The following is a 21,466-nucleotide window of genomic DNA, read 5'->3' on the forward strand; positions in this document are numbered from 1 at the left end:
CGGATAAGGCGCGTCTTATCTGACTTTTTAGACCCCAAAAGGTCGGTGCGTCATATCTTTCGGTGCGCCTTGTCTGATAGGCCAAAAGCAAGGGAGACTCATGGGCGATAACAAACAAAGGGAACCCATTGCAAAAGCAAGGATCGTGTGGGTGCTATGAGTTTCGTAATATAATATCCTTTTTTTTTCGATGTTGGTTACAGATATACATTGTTGAATCCTGTCTTTCCTCCGTTGTGTTTCGTTGGTTTACATTTACTGCTAATCTCACATAAGCCCAACTGTCATTTACACATTTTGTGCATAGTTTTGGATACTATAGGAGCTTCGGACAGGTTCCCTAAATTGAAATAGTTCAACAAGTACGTTTAACCTTCACAGACGATCATGCATCGATACCCACAATAAGTCAAATGGAGCTAGGCTATACCAACCAGACCGCAATTTGCATTTATATTGCTTTTTCCTTGGGGCAGATTCATGATGCACAAAAACCGTTTATAAAAGCGACTTTTGTACAGAAAGCACAGTCTTTCTGATTGGTTGAATAATCTCTGGAAGTTGTTCCGATTATAATTCTATTAGACCTCAAGAAAAACAGCCTTCATCCGATCAACTGATTACTTGTCGTTCTTCCTCTCGTTTACCTTAAAAAATGAGAAATGAAAAACACTTGAAGATGAGCAAGAGTATACTATTTGCAGCGTCAAGACCAAACCAGCTCCGTTCAGAGCCAACACTCCCACAAAAGAGATGTACACACGGTTGCGCATGTTTACTATTCATAGTTTCTTCCTATTTGTTCACACCACGCAAAGCTTCAAACGATACTGAAAAACACTTCGCGAAAGTTTGGCTCTTTGCAGTTTCATCATCCTTTAAAATCATCGGAAACATTATTTGGCAAAAATGAATAGCAAATATTATGTTGTCAACTTTAAGGAACACAGATAGTATCGCATTGGTTTCTTTTTGAGACGAATAAATTCGCATGTTTTTCAATAAGCAAAGCTAGCGACCGGCATGGCGTGTCATGTCGTGAACTGATATAATAAGAATGCCGGATTCAAACTATGGTGTTTTTGATAAGCGTGGGCGTGGTGCGAGTTCCGGTCGTGACACATCCCACTTGTGTTCTGAGCAAGATGCTTTACCATAACTGTTTCGTCCTTCGGATGGGACGTTTAGCTGTAGGTCCCATGTACTACGTATGGTAATGCGCGTAATAGAACACTTGTCATAAGAGTATAATTATAAGGATATATCCCAGTGTTTCTGGTGCACATAACAAGCACCATTGTTTACAGGTTTCCCCAGGCTTGTGAGCCAGAGTGATTGAGTTAATTTATGATGCATCTTTGGTTTCACTACTAGAAATGTACTATAATGGTTTTCATTCTTATGTTTCTTTATTGCTGGTTAAGTTTATTATTTGCCTGATGGGAGGGGGTGGGGCTTTTTTGCATTTTTACTTATTCTGCGTCACTGCTTTTAATTATCTTTCTGTTTTTGTCTTATTGTTCTTAATGTCTTTATAGATTTATTGTATATAATTGTAGATTTTGAATATATGGCCAGGGATATTGGAATTGAAGGCCTTCGGGCTACAGTTTTTAGGTAAACTTTTTTTAATTCCAGGCATATGTCCCTGGCTTTTGTTTTGTACTTTATATGTTTGTTCTTTACATGTGTATTTATGCCGAATAAATAATAATAATAATAATAATATTTAAACAAGGGGTCATGCTTTCATTGGTGATAGCAACAACACTTGACACGGTCACACACGGGCTTGTTTTGTTAGTACTGTTAAACGAAGGAACGGTGATCAGCGGGTCTTTGATAGAATCATAGAAATAATTAAAAAAATTGTAATCATATGGTTTCCATTTGCAGCAAATCAGTTTTGGTTCACAATGATTAACCGTCATGTACACTGCAATATCGGGTAACATTCTTACCTTGTTGGGGTTCCGATGGGAACATGGTTGCCAGCGTGGCTACGAAATGTGCCCAACTGAGGATGGGTAAAAATGTACTCAGTCCTGTACATTTGCTTATACACTATTGAGGAAAAAATAGTGTGTAACCCATACACAACCATGTTCCACGCATGACACAAGACCTTACCCAACCCAAAGTCTAACCAGATTTGTGTCAAATTCTTCCCAAGATATTGAGTAATTTTGTCTTACTCAAATACCGTTGTGCTATTATCTTTCCTTGTATGTGTTATGTCTAACTCATAAAGAGTTCCTTTAAGTTTAATCTGAAAAAAAAAAACAGGGCAAATCACAATTAAACGTCTACATGTCTCACTCGTTTTCTTTCCACAGCTTTCGTACCTGAAAGAAGCAGAGACGCTGATTGGTTTACAAGTTAAGTCTGTCATGTGTCTACCAATCAGAAACAGCGAAGATGACATCATCGGCGTGTGTCAGGTGACCAATAAGATATCCGGGTCACGGTTCACTGAACACGATGAAAAGGTGAGTCTTAGAAAAATTTGTATCATTTTGTAATTTTGTATAATCTCGTTTTTGTTCATGCTAAGGTATACAACCACGTCGTCGTAGCCCATTACCAAAATTGATTCAAATTACTTTGTCAAATGGAGAATCCTTAGTAAATGGATTCCTGACGTCTAGCCCATACGGCCTTGCTTAACAGCTTTCAAGTTTGCTGTTTTAACTGGGTCAAGTATACAGTCAAGTGAAAACCCTTGGAAACCAGTGCTGATGAGTTTTATCCGGATCAACGTCGATATTGGTGGCCTTGCTGCTGCATTCAAATCCCACCCAAATAATCCAACCAATGACACACTGTGAAGCAGAAGAAGAAGAAAAAGAAGAAGATTGTTTAGAAATGCCCGACACGTCTGCACGGATTGTTGTCGTCTGCCTAGCAGTGAAAACACGACTGGGTCTAAATGTGATTGCCAAACAAGCGTCACAGGTCAAGTCTTTGTCGGTCCAGTGCCCGATATGTACTCGAGCTGTAAGACTGCATGGGAGGTTTGATCCTGAACGCACGTGGTTTGGTTCTCAAAACTTTGAACATTCAGGAAGGGGTGGGCTGAGGTGCTCAACGTTGCAAGTGTGTGGGTGTGTGTTAGCTGAAGAGGCATGGGTTGTGAATGAGACTCGATAACGTGGGATGTAGCGTGATGGGATGTCGGTGGAACAAGCGGTGGTTTTCATAACAAGAAATAGAGATGGAGTACCAATTAACTTATCATTCAGTGACTAATAAAGCCATTTCTCCAAAGTGTATTGACCTGGGGGAGTTGTATTTATTGATATCCTAAACTGGGGCATATTCCGCTTATCTAAAGAGGGAGTTAGGTCTCAGAGATAGTTGTTTGTGTCATCGCCGCCAGTTATATCCCACATTATTCAAGTTTGTCTCACATCGTCCCACCTCTGTGTAATGACCTTGGGAGTCATATTCATTGATGTCCTAAACTGTCGGCCATTCCGCGTATCTTAAGAGAGGGTTATGTCTCAGATATTTAATTGAATGGTATGAAAATATAAATATTGGCACTCCTCATTATTGGAAAAAGTGGGATACTAACACGCCCATAATGGCAAAGGGTGACAAACAATGGGTGTGATGTGGGGCTGGGTAGATGGAAAAGGTTCGATGTTAATGGTGGCATGGAATGTTTGAGTGAGTCCAGGTTCTTCTTTAGGGTCCATCATCAATTCTTCAGATGTTTGGCCAGGTTTGGGCACAACTCACAGCCTCCTAGGAGGTGTGGCATAGTTTGGGGGTGATGTGCCACAATCGCAACCGGTGTCATCATCGGCGGTATTTACCCATTTTCTTCATGCTTGTCTTACATCGTCCCACCTCTGTATTAAGTCTATGCTGGATCTGGATTTGGATGTGGTGTGTGATGAAGCGGGAGGTTGCTCTGGGGTGAGCCAACAACCTTTCCATCTTGAAGACACACCCGCCCACTTGCCAGAAAGACCATTCACGCATCAAACAATTACACAGTTAAGCAACCCCATCACACAATCACCAAGCTACCCTGGGTAATCGGCCTACACGCTGGGGTGTAATGAATTGTGGAGGCACACCAACCGTGTAGCAGAAGGGAATAACAACCTGTGAGCAAAATACGAAATAACTTAAAGGCACTGGGCTCTGTTGGTAATTACTTAAAATAATTTTTAGCATAAAAACTAACTTCTGATAACGAGCAATAGAGGGCTGTTGATAGTATAACACAGCTCCCTCTGAAGTAACTTAGTTTTTGAGAAAGAAGTAATTTCTCACTAACATTTCGAATTGAAGTCGAGACCTCAGCTTTGGTATCGAATTCAAGCATCTGAAAGCACACAACTTGTGCGACAAGAGTGTTTTTAACTTCCAGTATTTTCTCGCAACTTCGAAAACCGATTGGGTTCAAATTTTCACAGGTTTACGTTATTTTGTGCATATTTATGTTGGGATACACCAAGTGAGAATACTGGTCTTTGACATGTATAAACGGTGTCCAGTGCCCTTGCTTTAAAGGCAGTGGACACTATTGGTAATTGTCAACGACTAGCCTTCACATATGCATAAAATTACAAAGCTGTGAAAATTTGAGCTCAATCGGTCGACGAAGTTGCGAGATAATAATTAAAGAAAAAACACCCTTGTCACACGAAGTTGTGTGCTTTTAGATGGTTGATTTCGAGACCTCAAGTTCTCGAAATCAAATTCGTGGAAAATTACTTCTTCCTCAAAAACTATGGTACTTCAGAGGGAGCCGTTTCTCACAATGTTTTATACCATCAACATCTCCCCATTACTCGTCACCAAGAAAGGTTTTGTGCTAATAATTACTTTGAGTAATTACCAATAGTGTCCACTGCCTTTAAGTTAACTCACTGGTTCAAAAAAAACGTCGCTTGAGTCTGTAGCGGGCGCTATCACAATATGTTTGTACACAGTTTGCCGATACGGGGGGTTGGAATTTCCTGCCACACCGGGTTTGAATCGATGTCTAATTCACTAAAAGCTTTAAAATTGTCAGACGTGCTGTTCTAGCCATAACCGCAGCCATAGCCGTCAATTCCAACACAGCCTCACACAAAGAAAAATCTGACTCCCAAAATGGTGAAGGCTAGATCTATCGTGGGTGATGACGTCAGATTAATTTGGCCAATAAACCCTGCTATGGGCCCCGTGTACTCCACTGGTCTCACAAGTTGTGTATTCCATTGTTTTTTCTTAGTTGCAATGCTCAAACGTGTTCAAAGTCATTGATATCCTAGACTGGACCGTTATATCTAATTCCTAGCGTTGTGAGGAGTTTGTATGGGCTGGAGGGAGAACTATGCCTATAAAACCCGGCTCGTGGCTTATTAGCGTGAGTGTCAACACAGCCAACACACATCTAACCCTCAGAGAAAGTGGAACCATTTTACCCGAAGGTTTATTGGATAGGTGGTGCACTGAAGGCAGAAGAGCCTCTGAGCTGGTTTGGGGTTTCTAATTTAAACAAAAAAAACTATTTATATGGTTCTAATGCTTGTCAACACAACACTGACATTTTTACCAATACTTTTGATTTCTTAAATTGAACTCCTCTTTATTTTGTTGCAGCTGTTGGAAACGTATCTGACTTTCTGTGGAATAGGAATAAACAATGCCCAGCTCTTCGAGACCTATATGAAGGAGTATGACAGAAATAGGGTAAGCCCAAATTCATTCGATTTGGTTTGAAAGATATGCTTATTACACAATCTGTGACATTTGAAGCTGGTCTGCAAAAGGGTGAACCCAGCCAAATAAGCCCCGGTAGCATACACTGCTAATGATATTCAAAAATGTTTGTTAAATACTTTGAAGTTTCACAGCTTTTTGCATCAAAAAGACACATACTTATTGACTGTTGCAATTTCATTCTCAGCTCAAATTGGTGTGGGGTGTCCCATAGCCCGTCCATCAGTTATTCTCAAACAAAAATATATCACGCTAGTATAATTTTCCACGAACATCTAGCTGGAAAAACATGTCCTTAGACCTCTCGGCAAATTGGACCATTGGTTCAGGGCCTGTTATCCAAAATACCTCAAGTGGGAAGTCAACAACTCACAGGGCAAAATATTTACAATGTAGCATACCCTTTTTATGTGACTCTCGGAGAAAAGACAGACTGTTTAATGTCAACCGAACTATACGGAGCTTTGTAAGTGCCATCCAACTTGGGATTCTGAGATAATTTACTGCAAGATGAAGACATCTTGAAAGAATAGGACTTTGACTTTCCAAAGATAATATGGGTTATTGACATCTTCAGGGATGTTGTCACACCCCATGATGAATTATCTCGGGAACAGGATGTCGTCATCCCGAGATAATGTATATCGAATTGAGAAGTCGAAACCTTATTTAAGGAGATAAATCATCTCAGAATGTCGTAATCTGACGTGTACATGATGTCATCATCTACAGCAAACTATCTCAGTATCTGAACATTTCGGATTGCAGATCTAGAGCTCCCTAGAACTGCCGTTAAAAATTGTGATTTGTCGAAAAGCTGGATTAAAATTATCGGCAAACTGTTTAATTTAGAATATGAAGACACATCGCCCTTCTCAAAAGGCTCCACGCAGAATTTTTCAGAAGGAAATTTGAAGTTTTTAAAAAGCAGCAATGGAAATACTGTTTTGGTGATATTATTTGGTTCCTATTAATTTTGTTTTGTCTTCGTGTTTGATTTCATATTTGCTACCTTATGGAAACCGAATGCGAAACAAAAAAGGACAAATTTAAGGTCCACATGGGGGAATTCTTAAGACTGGGGTGTTCAACGAGGAATTTTGTGTGCAATTTATGCAGGAGATACGTAATACTTGCAAGGATAAATGAAAGATCGAATGATGTCTCCATAGGGATGTAACAGAATGTGTTTTCAGAAGACAACTATTTGTTTAGAAGAATTGTTTTCATAGCAGGGCCCAATTTCATGGCTCTGCTTACCGCCGAATTCTGCGCTTACGATCACGATTCCCCGCTTACGTGCAAGCGCCGAATTTCTGCGCTAGCCTTGTAAGCGTAGAATGCCTAATAAAGTGGAGTACGCACGCACAGAAGCCAAAATTCGCCGCTAGCTTGTGAAATACGCTTGCCGTAAGCACAGAATTCTCTGCTTCCGTAAGCGCCGATTCTGTGCTTACGGTAAGCAGAGCCATGAAATTGGGCCCAGGTCTCCGAAACTGCTAAAAATCCACAACATTTATTTCTATCACTTGGTTACCCTAACACCGATGTGTGATAAACACTGACTACTCAGTACTTTCCCGAGTTCTGCAAAAAGACATCACAGGCATTTTACTCGGGCCGGATTCTAACCCACGACCTTTTGCAATTCTAGAGCAGTGTCTTACCAACTAGACTACCGAGATTGCCCGATAGCTAGAGTCAGTCTGAATGCTATAGTTTCGCAGCGGGTACTGCAAACGATTAATAGAATGTTCCTGGAAGTGTAGTATACAGTGCTTACCAGGTGTAGGTCTAAGGGTGAACTCAAATAATAATCTTTATCACCAGTACAAATTTAATATACAAAACTATAGTTACTAGCCAGATTGTCAAGGGATTGAGAAAAACAACTTATGCTCCGTTATTTATATTTGGAGGTAGGGGAGGGTAAGCGAAACTTGCTCAGATGCAAGTTTATTAATTTGGCCCCAGGTCTCAAGTTCCCTTGATACTGCTTGAAGACCAGTTCAAACAGAGTGCCTTATTAACTTGATATCTTCAGCCAGTGTTTTTAATGTCCGTGTATTCAATACTCGTATGAATTTCAATAACAACAACACAAACAATCGACAGAACACTCTCCCTCGCTACCCTGGCTCATCCACCCGACGCGTCGGGACAACAAGACAGACGTCTTTGACTTTTAAGATGAAATTTATGTAGACGCAGCTGTGAAAGTGATTTTTGTTTTGCTTAAAGAGGGGAAAAAAAATGTCTGGAAACGTATAAAGTATGATATCTGAAAAAACAAGTTGTTTTGTTTTTAAGATGTTCGTGTATTAAAAACTTAATACCTACTGATTTGTAGTTATACTCCTTCTCCATCTTCTACTTACGTTAAACTCTTCTTTACAGCATTCTTACAAGGTGTGGGGGGCGGGGTAACCTCCTGAAATGTAACATCTGAGAGGTTTTGAGTCAAGAATAAGGGACAACTCGGGCTCGCAAGCTAATTTTAGGAGTTTTCACATGCCTGAAATCTCATCCCTGATATAAATATAAATACATATACATATACATATACATATACATATATATACATATACATATTCCATAAAGACTAAGAAACCGTACCCAGTCTCTATCCACTTCAACAGCCCCAATCATAGTGTCATTGATGTTGAACTTCTGGTGATTGAAGCTTGCAATGGTGATGACACACACCGCAAGAATAGAGAATCACACTGGATTCACCAACTCAAGACAGACAAACCCTTTGGACTTAACATAAACACTGGTGTTAAATAACTTCTCATTACCCTCCACTTCACTTCTGCATAAGAACTCATATGTTGTATATATTCTGTACATAAAGTATAAATTAACCTAGTTTAAAGTTGTTTTTATAAATTCATCACTGTAACTATCTGATGTAAGTAACCCCCCCCCCCCCTTTTTTTCCACAGGTCCCTCATACCTATTTTTAAAATCATCATACCTTTGATCTTGCTATTCTTATTAATTGACCATTGTTAGTTGCATCATGATGCAACTTGCTCTCTAATCCTACCCTTTCATGTCTCCCTCCATTGTTGTCGAACAATACATTTACCACTTTTATGGTCCAGTAACCCTTCCTTTCATTCTAAACATCGTTTGTCCTCGCCACTTCACTCCTATTGGTTCATAGCCCCCAATATTGTTTCTGAAATAGGAACTTTGATTGGCTGTTATTTTCCCGCTTCTTTCTGGATCCTTTCCTTAATCCCTTTCCCCCTCTCTTTTTCTATAAATTGATATGTATATGCCTCTGAAGAAGGTCCGGATTGGATCGAAAGCTAAGGCCATCTACCCTATTCATTAAATACATATACATATATATAATTTTTTTATTTTTTTTTTATTGTTAGGTGCTGTTTCTGTTTTCATTATAAATGTGTAGTACTGCCACTTTCAAAACACATAAACACTGACATTACATTATATTATTGTAAACACATCCCGGCGTAATCTGTAACCGAGCACCTGTTTATTTATTAATAAATGAAATTAAAAAAAGAAACTCCTCAGAACATCGATTTCATAAGAAGCAGGCCAGTTATTTCCATCTTCTTCCCTCCCCAAGGAATTCGCCCTCTTATTTCACCTCCTCCTCCTCCGATGCAACATCATAGGCTTGTCGTTTCTCCCCCCCCCCCCCCAATCAGAATACTGTTAAAGGTACTGCACACTATTGGTAATTACTCAAAATAAATATTAGCATAAAAACTAACTGGGTAACGAGCAAATGGAGAGCTGTTAAAAACATTGTGAGAAACGTCTCCCTCTGCAGAAACGTAGTTTTTTATTAAGAAGACTTAATATCGAATGCAATAATCTGAAAGCACACAACTTCGCGCAACAAGGGTGTTTTTTCTTTCGTTATTCACCCGCAACTTCGACGACCAATTGAGTTCAGAGGTTCACAGGTTTGTTATTTTATACATATGTTGAGACACCAAGTGGGAGACTGGTCTATGACAATATACCAAAGGTGTCAAATGCCTTTAAACACACTGGACCCCTTTGGTAGATGTCAAAGACCAGTATAATCACTTTGTGTATCCAAACATGAGCATACAATAACAAACTTGTGAAAATTCTTATTCGAATGGTCATTGAAGTTAGAGGAGATTATGTAAGAAAAATCCACACTTACTACAAATGTTGGTGCTTTCAGATGAATAATAAAAGGCTTTTGATATTTTGAGTGAGAAATTACCTCTTTCTCAAAAACTACCTAATATTTCAGAGAAAGCCGTTTCTCATAATATTTTATACTTTCAACATCTCTCCATTGCTCTTTATACCAAGTACCTTTTATCTGCTAACAACTATTTTGAGTAATTACCAGTAGTGTCTAGTCCCTTTAAACTCGAGGTACACTTTCCCTAAGAAAGGCCACAGCGTTGCCTGGACTGCGATAATGGAGAGAAAAAATTACACACGAGTGGAAAAAATATCCCCTGTGACGGCGGTGCTGTTTTTGTCATTCTTTAATACCTTTTACCCTAATGCCTTGCGCGGGAGCCGCCATTGTTGTGTTTTTAAACGTTTTGTAAGCCCAAGTGAATTAAAGGTTAAATAAAACTGCATTAACCTTATGAGAGCTGTAGACGTTGCCATTAGGTGTATAGTAAACTCAAATATAACCATTGTAGTGGTTAGGATTGTAGTGCAAGTTTTTAAGTAGATTTCGAACCTAACAAGATTTCATGCACATTTGCTAATTTTAGTCATTGAAATTATCATTTGATTTAAATTCAAAGTGACTTGATGAAAACATTAACCTTTAATTGGAAATTGCTGCAAAGAAAGACCCTACATTTAAAACTAATTCCTTCTGTGTCTTCTCTCCATTTGGCTTTTCGGCAAGTAGGCCTATGATTAAGTTTCCTTTTCTGAGAGGTTTTCCCGGCCAACTTCAGCAAAAAAAATGAATGCAATTTCATTAACGTACATTCAAATTTATGCATTTGACCCTTATCCACTCAAACTAGGGTTTCTCTGTTGCTATTAATTCATAACATTCTTATTTTCGTTGTTCTCATTCAGACTCGTTTGAGTCTTTCTAGTTTCATTTATTGCCATTCGAAGCTACATTTTCAATAACATTCTTAAAGGATTCGGGTACTTTTTTAAAATGTCCACAGATTTACATTAAACTTACAGGGTTTGAAGATAATGATAGTGGAAAGCTTCCCTTCAAATATTACCAACTAAGGTTGTGTAGTTTTTGAGAAATGAGTAAAACAAGTCACAAAATAGTTTTGGTCTCATGAGACCAAAATTATTTTAGCATGTAAAATCCCCTTAACCAGTTATGATATTATACCCAAACCATAGCATAACTGGTTAATACGTTTTTACATGCTAAAACTGAGACGAAAATTATTACTAATACTCATTACTCAGTAAAATTTCAAGGGGAGCTTTCTACTATCATAATCTTCAAACTGTAAGTTTAATGTGTATCTGTGGACATTGTATTTTTTGTTAGGAAAAAGTACATATACCCTTTAAGTTGAATTTAATATCTGGTCACAGTTGAATGGTTTTCGAGCCTATTGCTGCTGGCTTTGCGAAATTGAATGATCTTACTTACTAATCTTATTAATGAATTTGAATGATCTTGTGCTAAAATAGTGAACGATGTTTACTCATTTTGATTGTCGACTGCTGAAGCGACCGAGTGTTCTCCTTGTAATGGAATTGAATTTGCCAGATGTTTAAGGCAGTGGACACTTTTGGTAATTACTCAAAACAATGATTAGCATAAAGCCTGGCTAAACTGTTGACAGTTTAAACATTGTAAGAAACGGCTCGCTCTGAAGTAACGTAGTTTTCGAGAAAGAAGTAATTTTCCACGAATTTGATTTCGAGACCTCAGAATTATAATTTTTAGGTCTCGAAATCAAGCACACAACTTCGTGTGACAAGGGTATGTTTTCTTTTCTTGATTATCTCGCAACTTCGACGATCAATTGAGCTAAAATTTTCACAGGTTTGTTATTTTACGCATACGTTGAGATACAACAAGTGAGAAGACTGGTCTTTGACAATTACCAATAGTGTCCAATGTCTTTAAATTAAAAAAAAAGTTATTGAAATTTGAGAAACTATCATTCGAAATCATAGGGAAGCCCATACACACACCATGTTACCTTGCATACGGATCCGGTTCGTAGGTCCTGCTACTGTTCTCCTATTCCTGTTCTAAAGAATTTCCTTGCGGGGTCTAGGTTGAACAACTAATTCCTTTGTGGGGTCCATTCTGCATTTATTACATGTTTACTGTATTTTCTATATGAATTGTATGGATTTTAATATGTTTTCTTTTAATTGTTCAGCGCCCAGGAGCATGTTTACATGGATAGGCGCTATATAAATTTCCATTATTATTATTATTATTATTATTATTATTATTATTATTATTGTTCCATTGTGTAAAATACCCCACAAGGGCACTCCCGTCAGCTCACATATACACACACTACGTAACGTGGTATTCTTCTGGTCTCTATCCCAAGACCACCTCATCGTTGTTTCTTCTTCTCCTCAGAAACTTCTGGAGGTTGCACATGACCTGTTTGAGGAGCAGACGTCCCTGGATAACGTGGTGCAGAAGATTATGCAGAGGGCTCAATCGCTACTCAAGTGCGAGAGATGTTCAGTGATGCTTGTCAAAGATCCAACGGCCGAGGTAAGTGTCTTGAGGAAAATCATCCACGCTCGAAGAATTTTGTTCATTTCTTGTTTCTCCCCGTTTTTGTACTGTTATGTTTTCTTCTTCTTTTTGCTTTGTGATTTTGAATGAGTGATTTATAACTCGAGATTCCATGTTAAGGTTTTAAATTCCATAGAGGTGTTAAGCAATGTTATGGCAATAGACATCTTTGGTTGGGAGCCTACAGCAGTTTAAGATAGTATAAAGCATGTTGAGGAACATTTTGCTTCGAAGCAATGTGGTTATGTAACACAATGTTTTTAGCGGGAAAGATTACAGAAAATGGATCACATATAAAACACCTGGAGAATGCCGCTCTACTAAACATGTCTGGATATTACGTCATCGTTGTGCGGGTAGGAATCCAGGTCGTGACACGTGTTCTCATTCAGAGAGACTTTAATTGCTTCCAAATACCCAGGAGTAAATTTCCGGCATTCCTGCAAAAGTAGATATTTTTAACCTGACTTCCGTGCGGCCGGCCCCCGCACCTTTCAAGGCCAATGAACATCCGATTTAACACCCGCTTCTTCTTGGTTAAGGTCTTCAAGTGTTTGTTAGTATTATCCTGTATCTGATGACACAATTGCTTCTTTCATTTGTTGATAGTGGATGATATTGTTTAGCATTTATAGGCTTCGTGATGAAACTTTCAAAATGTCGCTTCTTAGTGTGAGCGAGCAGTGCGTTTAAAGGCACTGGACACTATTTTGTATTACTCAAAATAATGGGAGACTTTCTGGGACGATAGAGGGCAGCAGACTTACCGGGTAAATCCATTGTTCTCAGAATTATGCGCATGTTCAGAACTACGTAAACAATGGAAATTTACCCGGTATGTCTGCTGCCACCTAGTGTTGGAAAGTCTCCTATTGGTATAGCAATAAAAACTAAGTTGGTAACGAGCCATAGAAGATATGTTGATAGTAAACAACATTGTGAGAAACGCCTCCCATTGAAGTAACGTAGTTTTTGAGAAAGATGTAATTTTTCACTCCATTAATACGTCAGTCCTGAAGCCTTTTTATGCATCTGATCCTGCTGAAAGCACACAAATTAATGTGCAACAATGGTGTTTTTCTTTCATTATTATCTTAGAACTACGATGAACCATTGAGTCCAAATTTTCGCAGGGTTGTTATTGTATGCATATGTTAGGATTCACACCCAGAAGCAAAGATTCCCCGTTTACCAACAAGTGAGAATTCTGGTATTTGACAATAACCAGAGGTGTCTAGCCGTCGATTTCACCAAACTCTTCTTAACTTTGATTTAATATAGGACTTGGAACGAGATAAGTTCCTTAAGGCCAGTGGACACTATTGGTAATTGTCAAAGATCAGTCTTCTCACTTGGTGTATTACAATATATGCATAAAATAACAAACATGTGAAAATTTGGTCGTCGGAGTTGCGAGATAACTATGAAAGAAAAAACACCCCTGTCACACGACGTTGTGTGCTTTTAGATGCTTGATTTCGAGACCTCAAATTCTAAACTTGAGGTCTCGAAATCAAATTCGTGGAAAACTACTTCGTTCTCGAAAACTACGCCACTTCAGAGGGAGCCGTTTCCCACATTATTTTATACTATCAACCTCTCCCCATTACTCGTTACCAAGTAAGGTTTTATGCTAATAATTATTTTGAGTAATTACCAATAGTGTCCACTGCCTTTAACCATAGCAGTTAGGACGCATTGAACCCATCCTAAGTTAGGATGAGTTACTTGTCCTAACTCAAAGTATCATTAATCTTAGTGTTTCTTGAGATTGGCTGCTCTGCCTTTAAAGACACTGGACACTATTGGTAATTGTCAAAGACCAGTCTTCTCACTTAGTGTATCTCAACATATGCACAAAATAACAAACCTGTGAAAATTTGAGCTCAATTGGTCATCCAATTCGCGAGATATTACTATGAAAGAAAAAACACCATTGTCACACTAAGTTGTGTGCTTTCAGATGCTTGATTTCGAGACCTCAAATTCTAAACTTGAGGTCTCGAAATCAAATTCGTGGAAAATTACTTTTTCTCGAAAAGTACGGTGCTTCAGAGGGAGACGTTTCTCACAATGTTTTCACCTAGTAAGGTTTTATGCCAATAGATATTTTGAGTAACTACCAATAGTGTCCAATGACTTTAATACATCAGTTCTGTATTCCCAAGCGAGTTCGTCATCAAAAGTGTGTCTCTGTCCAATATGTCATCAGCCGATGATATACATCCCCATCTTGGCCTACTAGGGTTTTTTTTTCTATCTGTAGGGATCAATGCATGGACATACACAGAGCTAATGTTTCAAAATACTCGGGTCTTGAGGGTAATTCCTGGAGATTCGTTTCCGGGATCCGGTTTAAGATCTGTGCAAACTTCACGGATATAAGGTGATGATTTATACCCATGCGTTAGTATGGCCAGGGATGCTTATGGCGTGTGGTGAAGGGTTGTCCGAGATATTAGATTCCTATAGATGTATATTCATTTTCTGACCGATTTCCAAAACGACTCCGATACATCACCAGGTTTTTTTTAACCAGCCTATACGTGGCCTGGTGAGCTTGTAACACCCCTGTAAACCTGAAACACTATATGCGTGTTCATGTGAGATGGATTTTGATGTATTTGGTGTTTTTAGGGTTTACTGAAGGGATTTGATAGGTTGACGTGGAGTTTGAATCCCGCGGCAGAAACTGGAGTCAGTCAGGACAAACTTGAGAAACCCTTTCCTACGATTATTGTAGACAAGCAGTCTGTGTCGTTCAGATGTACGTGTTTTGTTTCCTCTTTCACTAGTGGTCCCTTCCGGGTCATAAGGCACGTGGTATCTGTCAAAGACCAGTATTATCACATGGTGTATCTCAACATACGCATAAAACAGCAAATCTCTTAAAATTTGGGCTCAACTGGTCGTCGAAGTCGCGAGAAAAACTAAAATATTTTAGTGAGAAATTACTAGTTACATAGTTATTTCAGAGGGAGTCGTTTCTCATAATATATTATACTGTCAACATCTCTCCGTTGCTCCTTACCAAGTAAGTATTTATTCTAATTAATTAAGTAACAATTACCAAACGTGACCAGTTAACATTTCGTCTCCTTCCATTCAAATCCAGTCGTGTAGACATTAAGACTCAAGATCATCTTAGGGGTTAAAAGGCCCTTAAAGACACTGGACACTATTGGTAACTGTCAAAGACAAGCCTTCAGAGTTGGTGTATCTCAACACATGCTTAAACTAACAAACCTGTGAGCTCAATCGGCTGTCGAAGTTACGAGATAATAATGAAAAGAAAAGAAAAAACCTGTCACATGAAGTTGTGTGCTTTCAGATGCTTGATTTCAAGATCTCAAATTCTAAATCTGAGGTCTTTAAATCAAATTCGTGGAAAATAACTTCTTTCTCGAAAACTACATTATGTGTTATACTATCAACCTCTCCTCATTACTCGCCGTTACCAAGTAAGGGTTTATGCTGATAATTATTTTGAGTAATTATCAACAGTGTCCACTGCCTTTAAGTCAACGAATCTATGAAAGGATGAAGCCGAGCAGGAATAGTTTAAACTTCTCCCCCGAAAAATGCGGAAACGCCCAGGCAAACCATTCCACGAATAAAACCAAACTCACCTCCAAAGGAAAAACACTCGACACTCTGTGACGCACGTATATTATTATTGTTCCATACAATCCATTATCGCACAGCACTAATTAAAGAACACACGAATGACGCTCGCGATAGCTCCAGCCAAAATTAGTAAAACCAAAACAAGCGGCTATTTTTGTACAGCCGTGGTGTTTGGTTTTTGATAGCAATCTTGTACTTGGTGCTTAATCTTCACATAACGAGGGGAACAAATCACTAGTGTGATTGGATTTGACCTTTAGATGTGTTTATTTTTAATATCTCTCATAGACCACTGGGTTGTTTGGTCTGATTGGGTCGATTACAGGTTTTTTCTCTCCTCAGAAATACATCCTGTACACTTAACGGCACTGGACACTATTGGTTACTACTCAAGATAATTGTTAGCATAACACCTTACTTAGTAACGAGCAATAACATTGTGAGAAACGGCTCCCTAAGAAGTATCGTAGTTTTTCGAGAAAGAAGTAAGTTTTCACGAGTTTGATTTTGAGGACTCAGAATTAGATTTTTGAGGTCTCGAAGTCAAACATGTGAAAGCACACAACTTCGCGTGACAAGGGTGTTTTTTTCTTTAATTATTATCTCGCAACTTCAAACTTTCACAGGTTTGTTATTTTATGCATTATGTTGAGAAGACTGGTCTTTGACAATAACCACTAGTGTCCAGTGTCTTTGTAGGCACTGGACACTATTGGTATCTACTCAAATAATTGTTAGCATACAAATTTTCTTGGTATCGAGTTATGTATTTTTTGAGAAAGAGGTAGTTTTTCACTCAAATATTAACATACTTCAGGCCCGAAGCCTTTAATCTAGGCATCTGAAAGCACACAAATTTGTGTAAGAATTGTGTTTTTTGTCACTATCCTCTTGCAACTTCGATGGGGAACTCATATACTCAGGTGAGGCATGAAAACCCATACAAGGCTGGGATAAGCCTGAACATCTGACGTCACACTTCGAGGCTCGTGAATAACGCCAGAGACCTGCCTCGAGACCGGCGTGTATATTCACCTTTGACCTCGGTCATTTCACACAAAAAGAAACGCAGCCAACTTCTATTGCGAACGTGACAGCAGTGTGTTTTGGGCATCTATGGAAAGCTCATGTCACTACACGTATCCAATGATATAATTGTGTCCAATGGAATCACTGGATCTGCCAGCAGGGACCTGTTTTTATCCCTGTGGATAAAGACAGGAGACAGGGGCACATGCAAGGCTGGGATTCGAACCGTAATTGAGAGGTGAATTTAGGGGGAGAAAACAATTAATCAAAGTATTCGTAGAAAAATTCGAACATTATTCGTAAACAAATAAGGACAACTTTCTCTGATCGAATAATGTGAGTTTCACCGACCCTGTCCAATAACGTTTAAGCAAATTTAACAATTTCAATCAACCTATTCGTACATTAAAGATTGACTCCGGATACAGCTTTCAAGAATTAAATCTTCCCAATAGAATTAACTCCTTCGCTATAATTGTTTAAAAGATTCATTAATTCATTAAATGGAATAGTCTCTTAACTTGAACGTTCCACACGAAATAATAATAGCAAAGCCGGAAATTGCTTTTAAGCCATTCCAAAATAGTCACAATACATCTGTATGTTAAATTGTGGTTCCATCAGACAGCGCAATGTTGAATTCAAATATTATTTGGGATTCAACAGATTGAGTTCTACTAAATGTATTTTGGTGCCGCCTTTTGCATAATTGGCCACAGTTTGCTTGCTACTTCTGTCAAATCATTGCAGATTAAACTAGTATATAATTTTCTGATTATTTGGTTATGAAAACAAAGCAGTGAAAGTCAAATTTGTAACCTCGATTGATTTTATAACCAGTTAAACTTGAGCTACACGCAGCATTAGTTATAAACTCGCCTTTGAGTTGACATGGGAACATAAGAACAGGATAAGGCTCTATACACTACAAACTCAATCAACTATCATAGTTGCATTGTGTATTCTACATTCATACATGATTATAACAATCTGTCGTTTCCAAATACAAATGGTACTCTTTCCCTTCAAAGGCACTGGTCACCTTCGGTAATTGTCAAAGACCAGTATCCTCACTTGGTGTATCCGGACATATGCATACAATAACAAATCTGTGAACATTAATTTGGACTCAGTTGGTCATCGAAGTTGCGAGAGAATAAGGAAGGGAAAACACCCTTGTTGCACAAGTATGTGTGCTTTTTGATGCCTAACAGAAGGCTTCAGGCATGATGTCTTTTAATAATTGAGTGAGTGATAAAACTACCTCTTTCTCAAAAACTATATTACTTACAAGGGAGCCGCTAGGTGTTATGTTGGCAATTACTTTGACTAATTACCAGTAGTGTACAGTGCCTTTAAACACACGTACTCACACAATCTCTACATCCAGCTCGTCTAGTGTTGTTCACTGCCGTAATGTCACTCATGTATAAAGGATATTAGTCTGTGATTATTGATCCTGAGGTCCTGATAATAAATAGATGCAGATGTGACATGAGCAGGGTGTCCAAAGCTTGCCCAGAGATTTATCGCCTGTGACATTTAACATGTCATTACTGTGCCCATTATGTCGACCATTAGTGACCTGTGTTCGTGCGCTTTTGGTGTAACCAGAGAACACCGTTCGTGACTTGTGATACCTTTTATTCAAAGAATCTGTATAACGCACGGCCCTTTTATGTACATTTTATATACACAACTGTGTAGAAATATCAGCAAGATACAACGACTTGTGTTTTTGGTTTGTATGGGTTTAGTTTGTGATGAATTTTTGTGTATTGTGTGGAGGGCTTTCTCTTTTTGGATGTAGACAATTAATATCGAGTGACAAACTCTGTTTGTTGAATTTTGAAGAAGAAAAACCTATTGCAGAGATAACTTGATATCGTTATAGCCTTGCGGTAAAACAAATAATAACCCGTTTTATATAGCGCTTTTCACACCCGGAGGGTGTTCCAAAGCGCTTCACATTATTACCTCTGGTCACTGGGCAGTTCATCACTCCTTAAACCATCTCAGCTCCCTGGTGGGGAGTATGCAGCCTGTGCAACATTAATATGCGCTACTCGGCTAAATCAATCACAATAACCATCTCTGCCCTCACAGTTACCCATTTACCCCCTGGGTGGAAGTGTGAGTGAAAAGGCTCTCATGTGACTTGTAGGCGTTCTGAAATATCCAGTATTGTGGTAACATCCTTTTGCTCCGTTTGTCCTATGTTTCGACCCCCTATGTTCTGACACCCCTAGTGTATTTGATTAATCTAAACCCCAACCCTATAACTCAACCCTAACTCTCGCTCTCACCCAAACTCTAACCCAAACTCTAACACCGACCCTAAACCTAAAGTGAAAATCAAAAGGGTTTTCGAAACATGGGGTTGTCGGATGAGCGGTAACACCCCGACGTTTCGATATGTATGCTCTGATCATCTTCAGGAGAAAGCTAGACTCAGGTACTTCAGGATGTATAGATACTCTCTGGCATGACGCGCATGACACTTGAACAAGATCCATTGATGAGAAGATCGGCAAAATAATGCGTCAAGGCGCGAACGCTGGTACTAAAAGCTAGTGGGAGTGTTTAACCGTTGAATACCAAGTGTCCACATGCTGTGTGGATTTTAAACGCTTTGTGGACATCCATACGTCCACACAGTGTTGTTAATGGTGTTGAAGAAATTTTAATCACCGAACAAATGAATGTCCACAGAGCATTCTATGCAAAACAAAATGCGTATAGGCGAAGAGTTGTGCTCAATATAAACTGTGTCTTGAGTCTAGCTTCCCCTGAAGACGGTCAGAGCGCCAGTGAAGCTGCTCAGTTGTTACACCACTGTTTCTGATCCACCACTGACAACTGACGGTTAAAGGCAGTGGACACTATCGGTAATTACTCAAAATAATTACTGGCATAAAACCTTTCTTGGTGACGAGTAATGGGGAGAGGTTGATGGTATAAAACATTGTGAGAAACGGCTGCCTCTAAAGTGCCATAGTTTTCTAGAAAGAAGTAATTTTCCACGACTTTGATTTTGAGACCTCAGATTTAGAACTTGAGGTCTCAAAATCAACCATCTTAACGCACACAACTTCGTGTGACAAGGGTTATTTTTCTTTCATTATTATCTCGCAACTTCGATGACCGATTGAGCTCAAATTTTCACAGGTTTGTTATTTTATGCATATGTTGAGATACACCAAGTGAGAAGACTGGTCTTTGACATTTACCAATAGTGACCACTGCCTTTCAAGCAAACACTACCAGAACATGTGTTCACTTTATTGAAAGTATACGTGTATTTACAACTGTCTAAACACATCAAGGGGTTATGCAGAGATTTAGGTCATGCATAAATGTCTTTCGTTCATCTTTCTAGGCTTTGTTGTATGTGATCTATTAATGTTTGAATCGGTCAAACTCCAGCCTGAACTTGCTTACACCGTGAACCCTTTCAGATCAAACTTACTATGAACCCTCGCAGTCCAAGGCATCTTCAGCAAAAGAGGCCGATAATTTAGTCATAGGGCTTGGGGAGACAGAGAGAGAAATCGAATCCTGTCAAAATTAAAAGTCTGAACAGGTTTATCAAATAGACACTGTACACGATGAGCGCTACATTAAGGAGGACGTGTAGTCCCAGGTCCGTATACAGCGACTGGGATGGGGGGGGGGAATCACCATGACGAGCATTGTGTGTGCCATTCTCTCTCCCCCACTTCATCCATATTTACTCTGCGTCACTACCAATGATAGAGACACGTACGGCTACCCTAGAATGGACTCTCCTTCGACCAAGTACTCCCCAACTTCTTGATCATCGGTAAACACTCTCTACTCCCCCCGTGCTCGCGCTCCGTAAACACGGACGGCAAATGTTCCTCTTCGCTCGCTCGCTCTTTCTGTCCCTCCCCCCTCTTTCAATGTGCGTTCCTCACGTATTGATCTCGGTAGTGCCTTGCATTTTCTTTTCGTCATTGTAAAATATCTATGCATAGTATTAATATTATCATCAAACATAAACTATATATCCAGCAGCAAGTTGAATAATTACAAAATATGGGGGAAATATGAAAAAAATATGCGCACAATATTTCTCTGACTGCCTACCCCCCCCCCCCCAAAAAAAAGGGTGTAGCCCCCTCTAAACACATACTGTGTTGTTTTAAACACTGAAAAAAAATATTATTACGGGTATTTTTAGCAACATCCCACACAAAGAGTAGTTAGTCACTGGCTTTATCCTACGGAACCTTCCCGATGTTTACCAATTACTAATACTACATTTTGTCAAAAGGTGACCATATCATTACATCCATGAAAACAAATCCAGGCTAT

At 39.1% G+C, this 21,466-nt stretch overlaps 1 protein-coding gene across 1 annotated transcript in view; it reads left to right on the forward strand.

Moving 5' to 3' along the window:
* Positions 1-21,466, forward strand: part of LOC117288449 (dual 3',5'-cyclic-AMP and -GMP phosphodiesterase 11A-like) — a 114,779-nt gene that overhangs the window by 23,459 nt on the left and 69,854 nt on the right. The window contains exons 2-4 of the mRNA XM_033769316.1: positions 2,337-2,489; positions 5,605-5,694; positions 12,308-12,448. Coding sequence (XP_033625207.1) covers positions 2,337-2,489; positions 5,605-5,694; positions 12,308-12,448 — 384 coding nt within the window. The remainder of the gene's footprint in view (positions 1-2,336; positions 2,490-5,604; positions 5,695-12,307; positions 12,449-21,466) is intronic.

This window comes from Asterias rubens, chromosome 3, assembly GCF_902459465.1.
Source record: "Asterias rubens chromosome 3, eAstRub1.3, whole genome shotgun sequence".
Classification (NCBI taxonomy): domain Eukaryota; kingdom Metazoa; phylum Echinodermata; class Asteroidea; order Forcipulatida; family Asteriidae; genus Asterias; species Asterias rubens.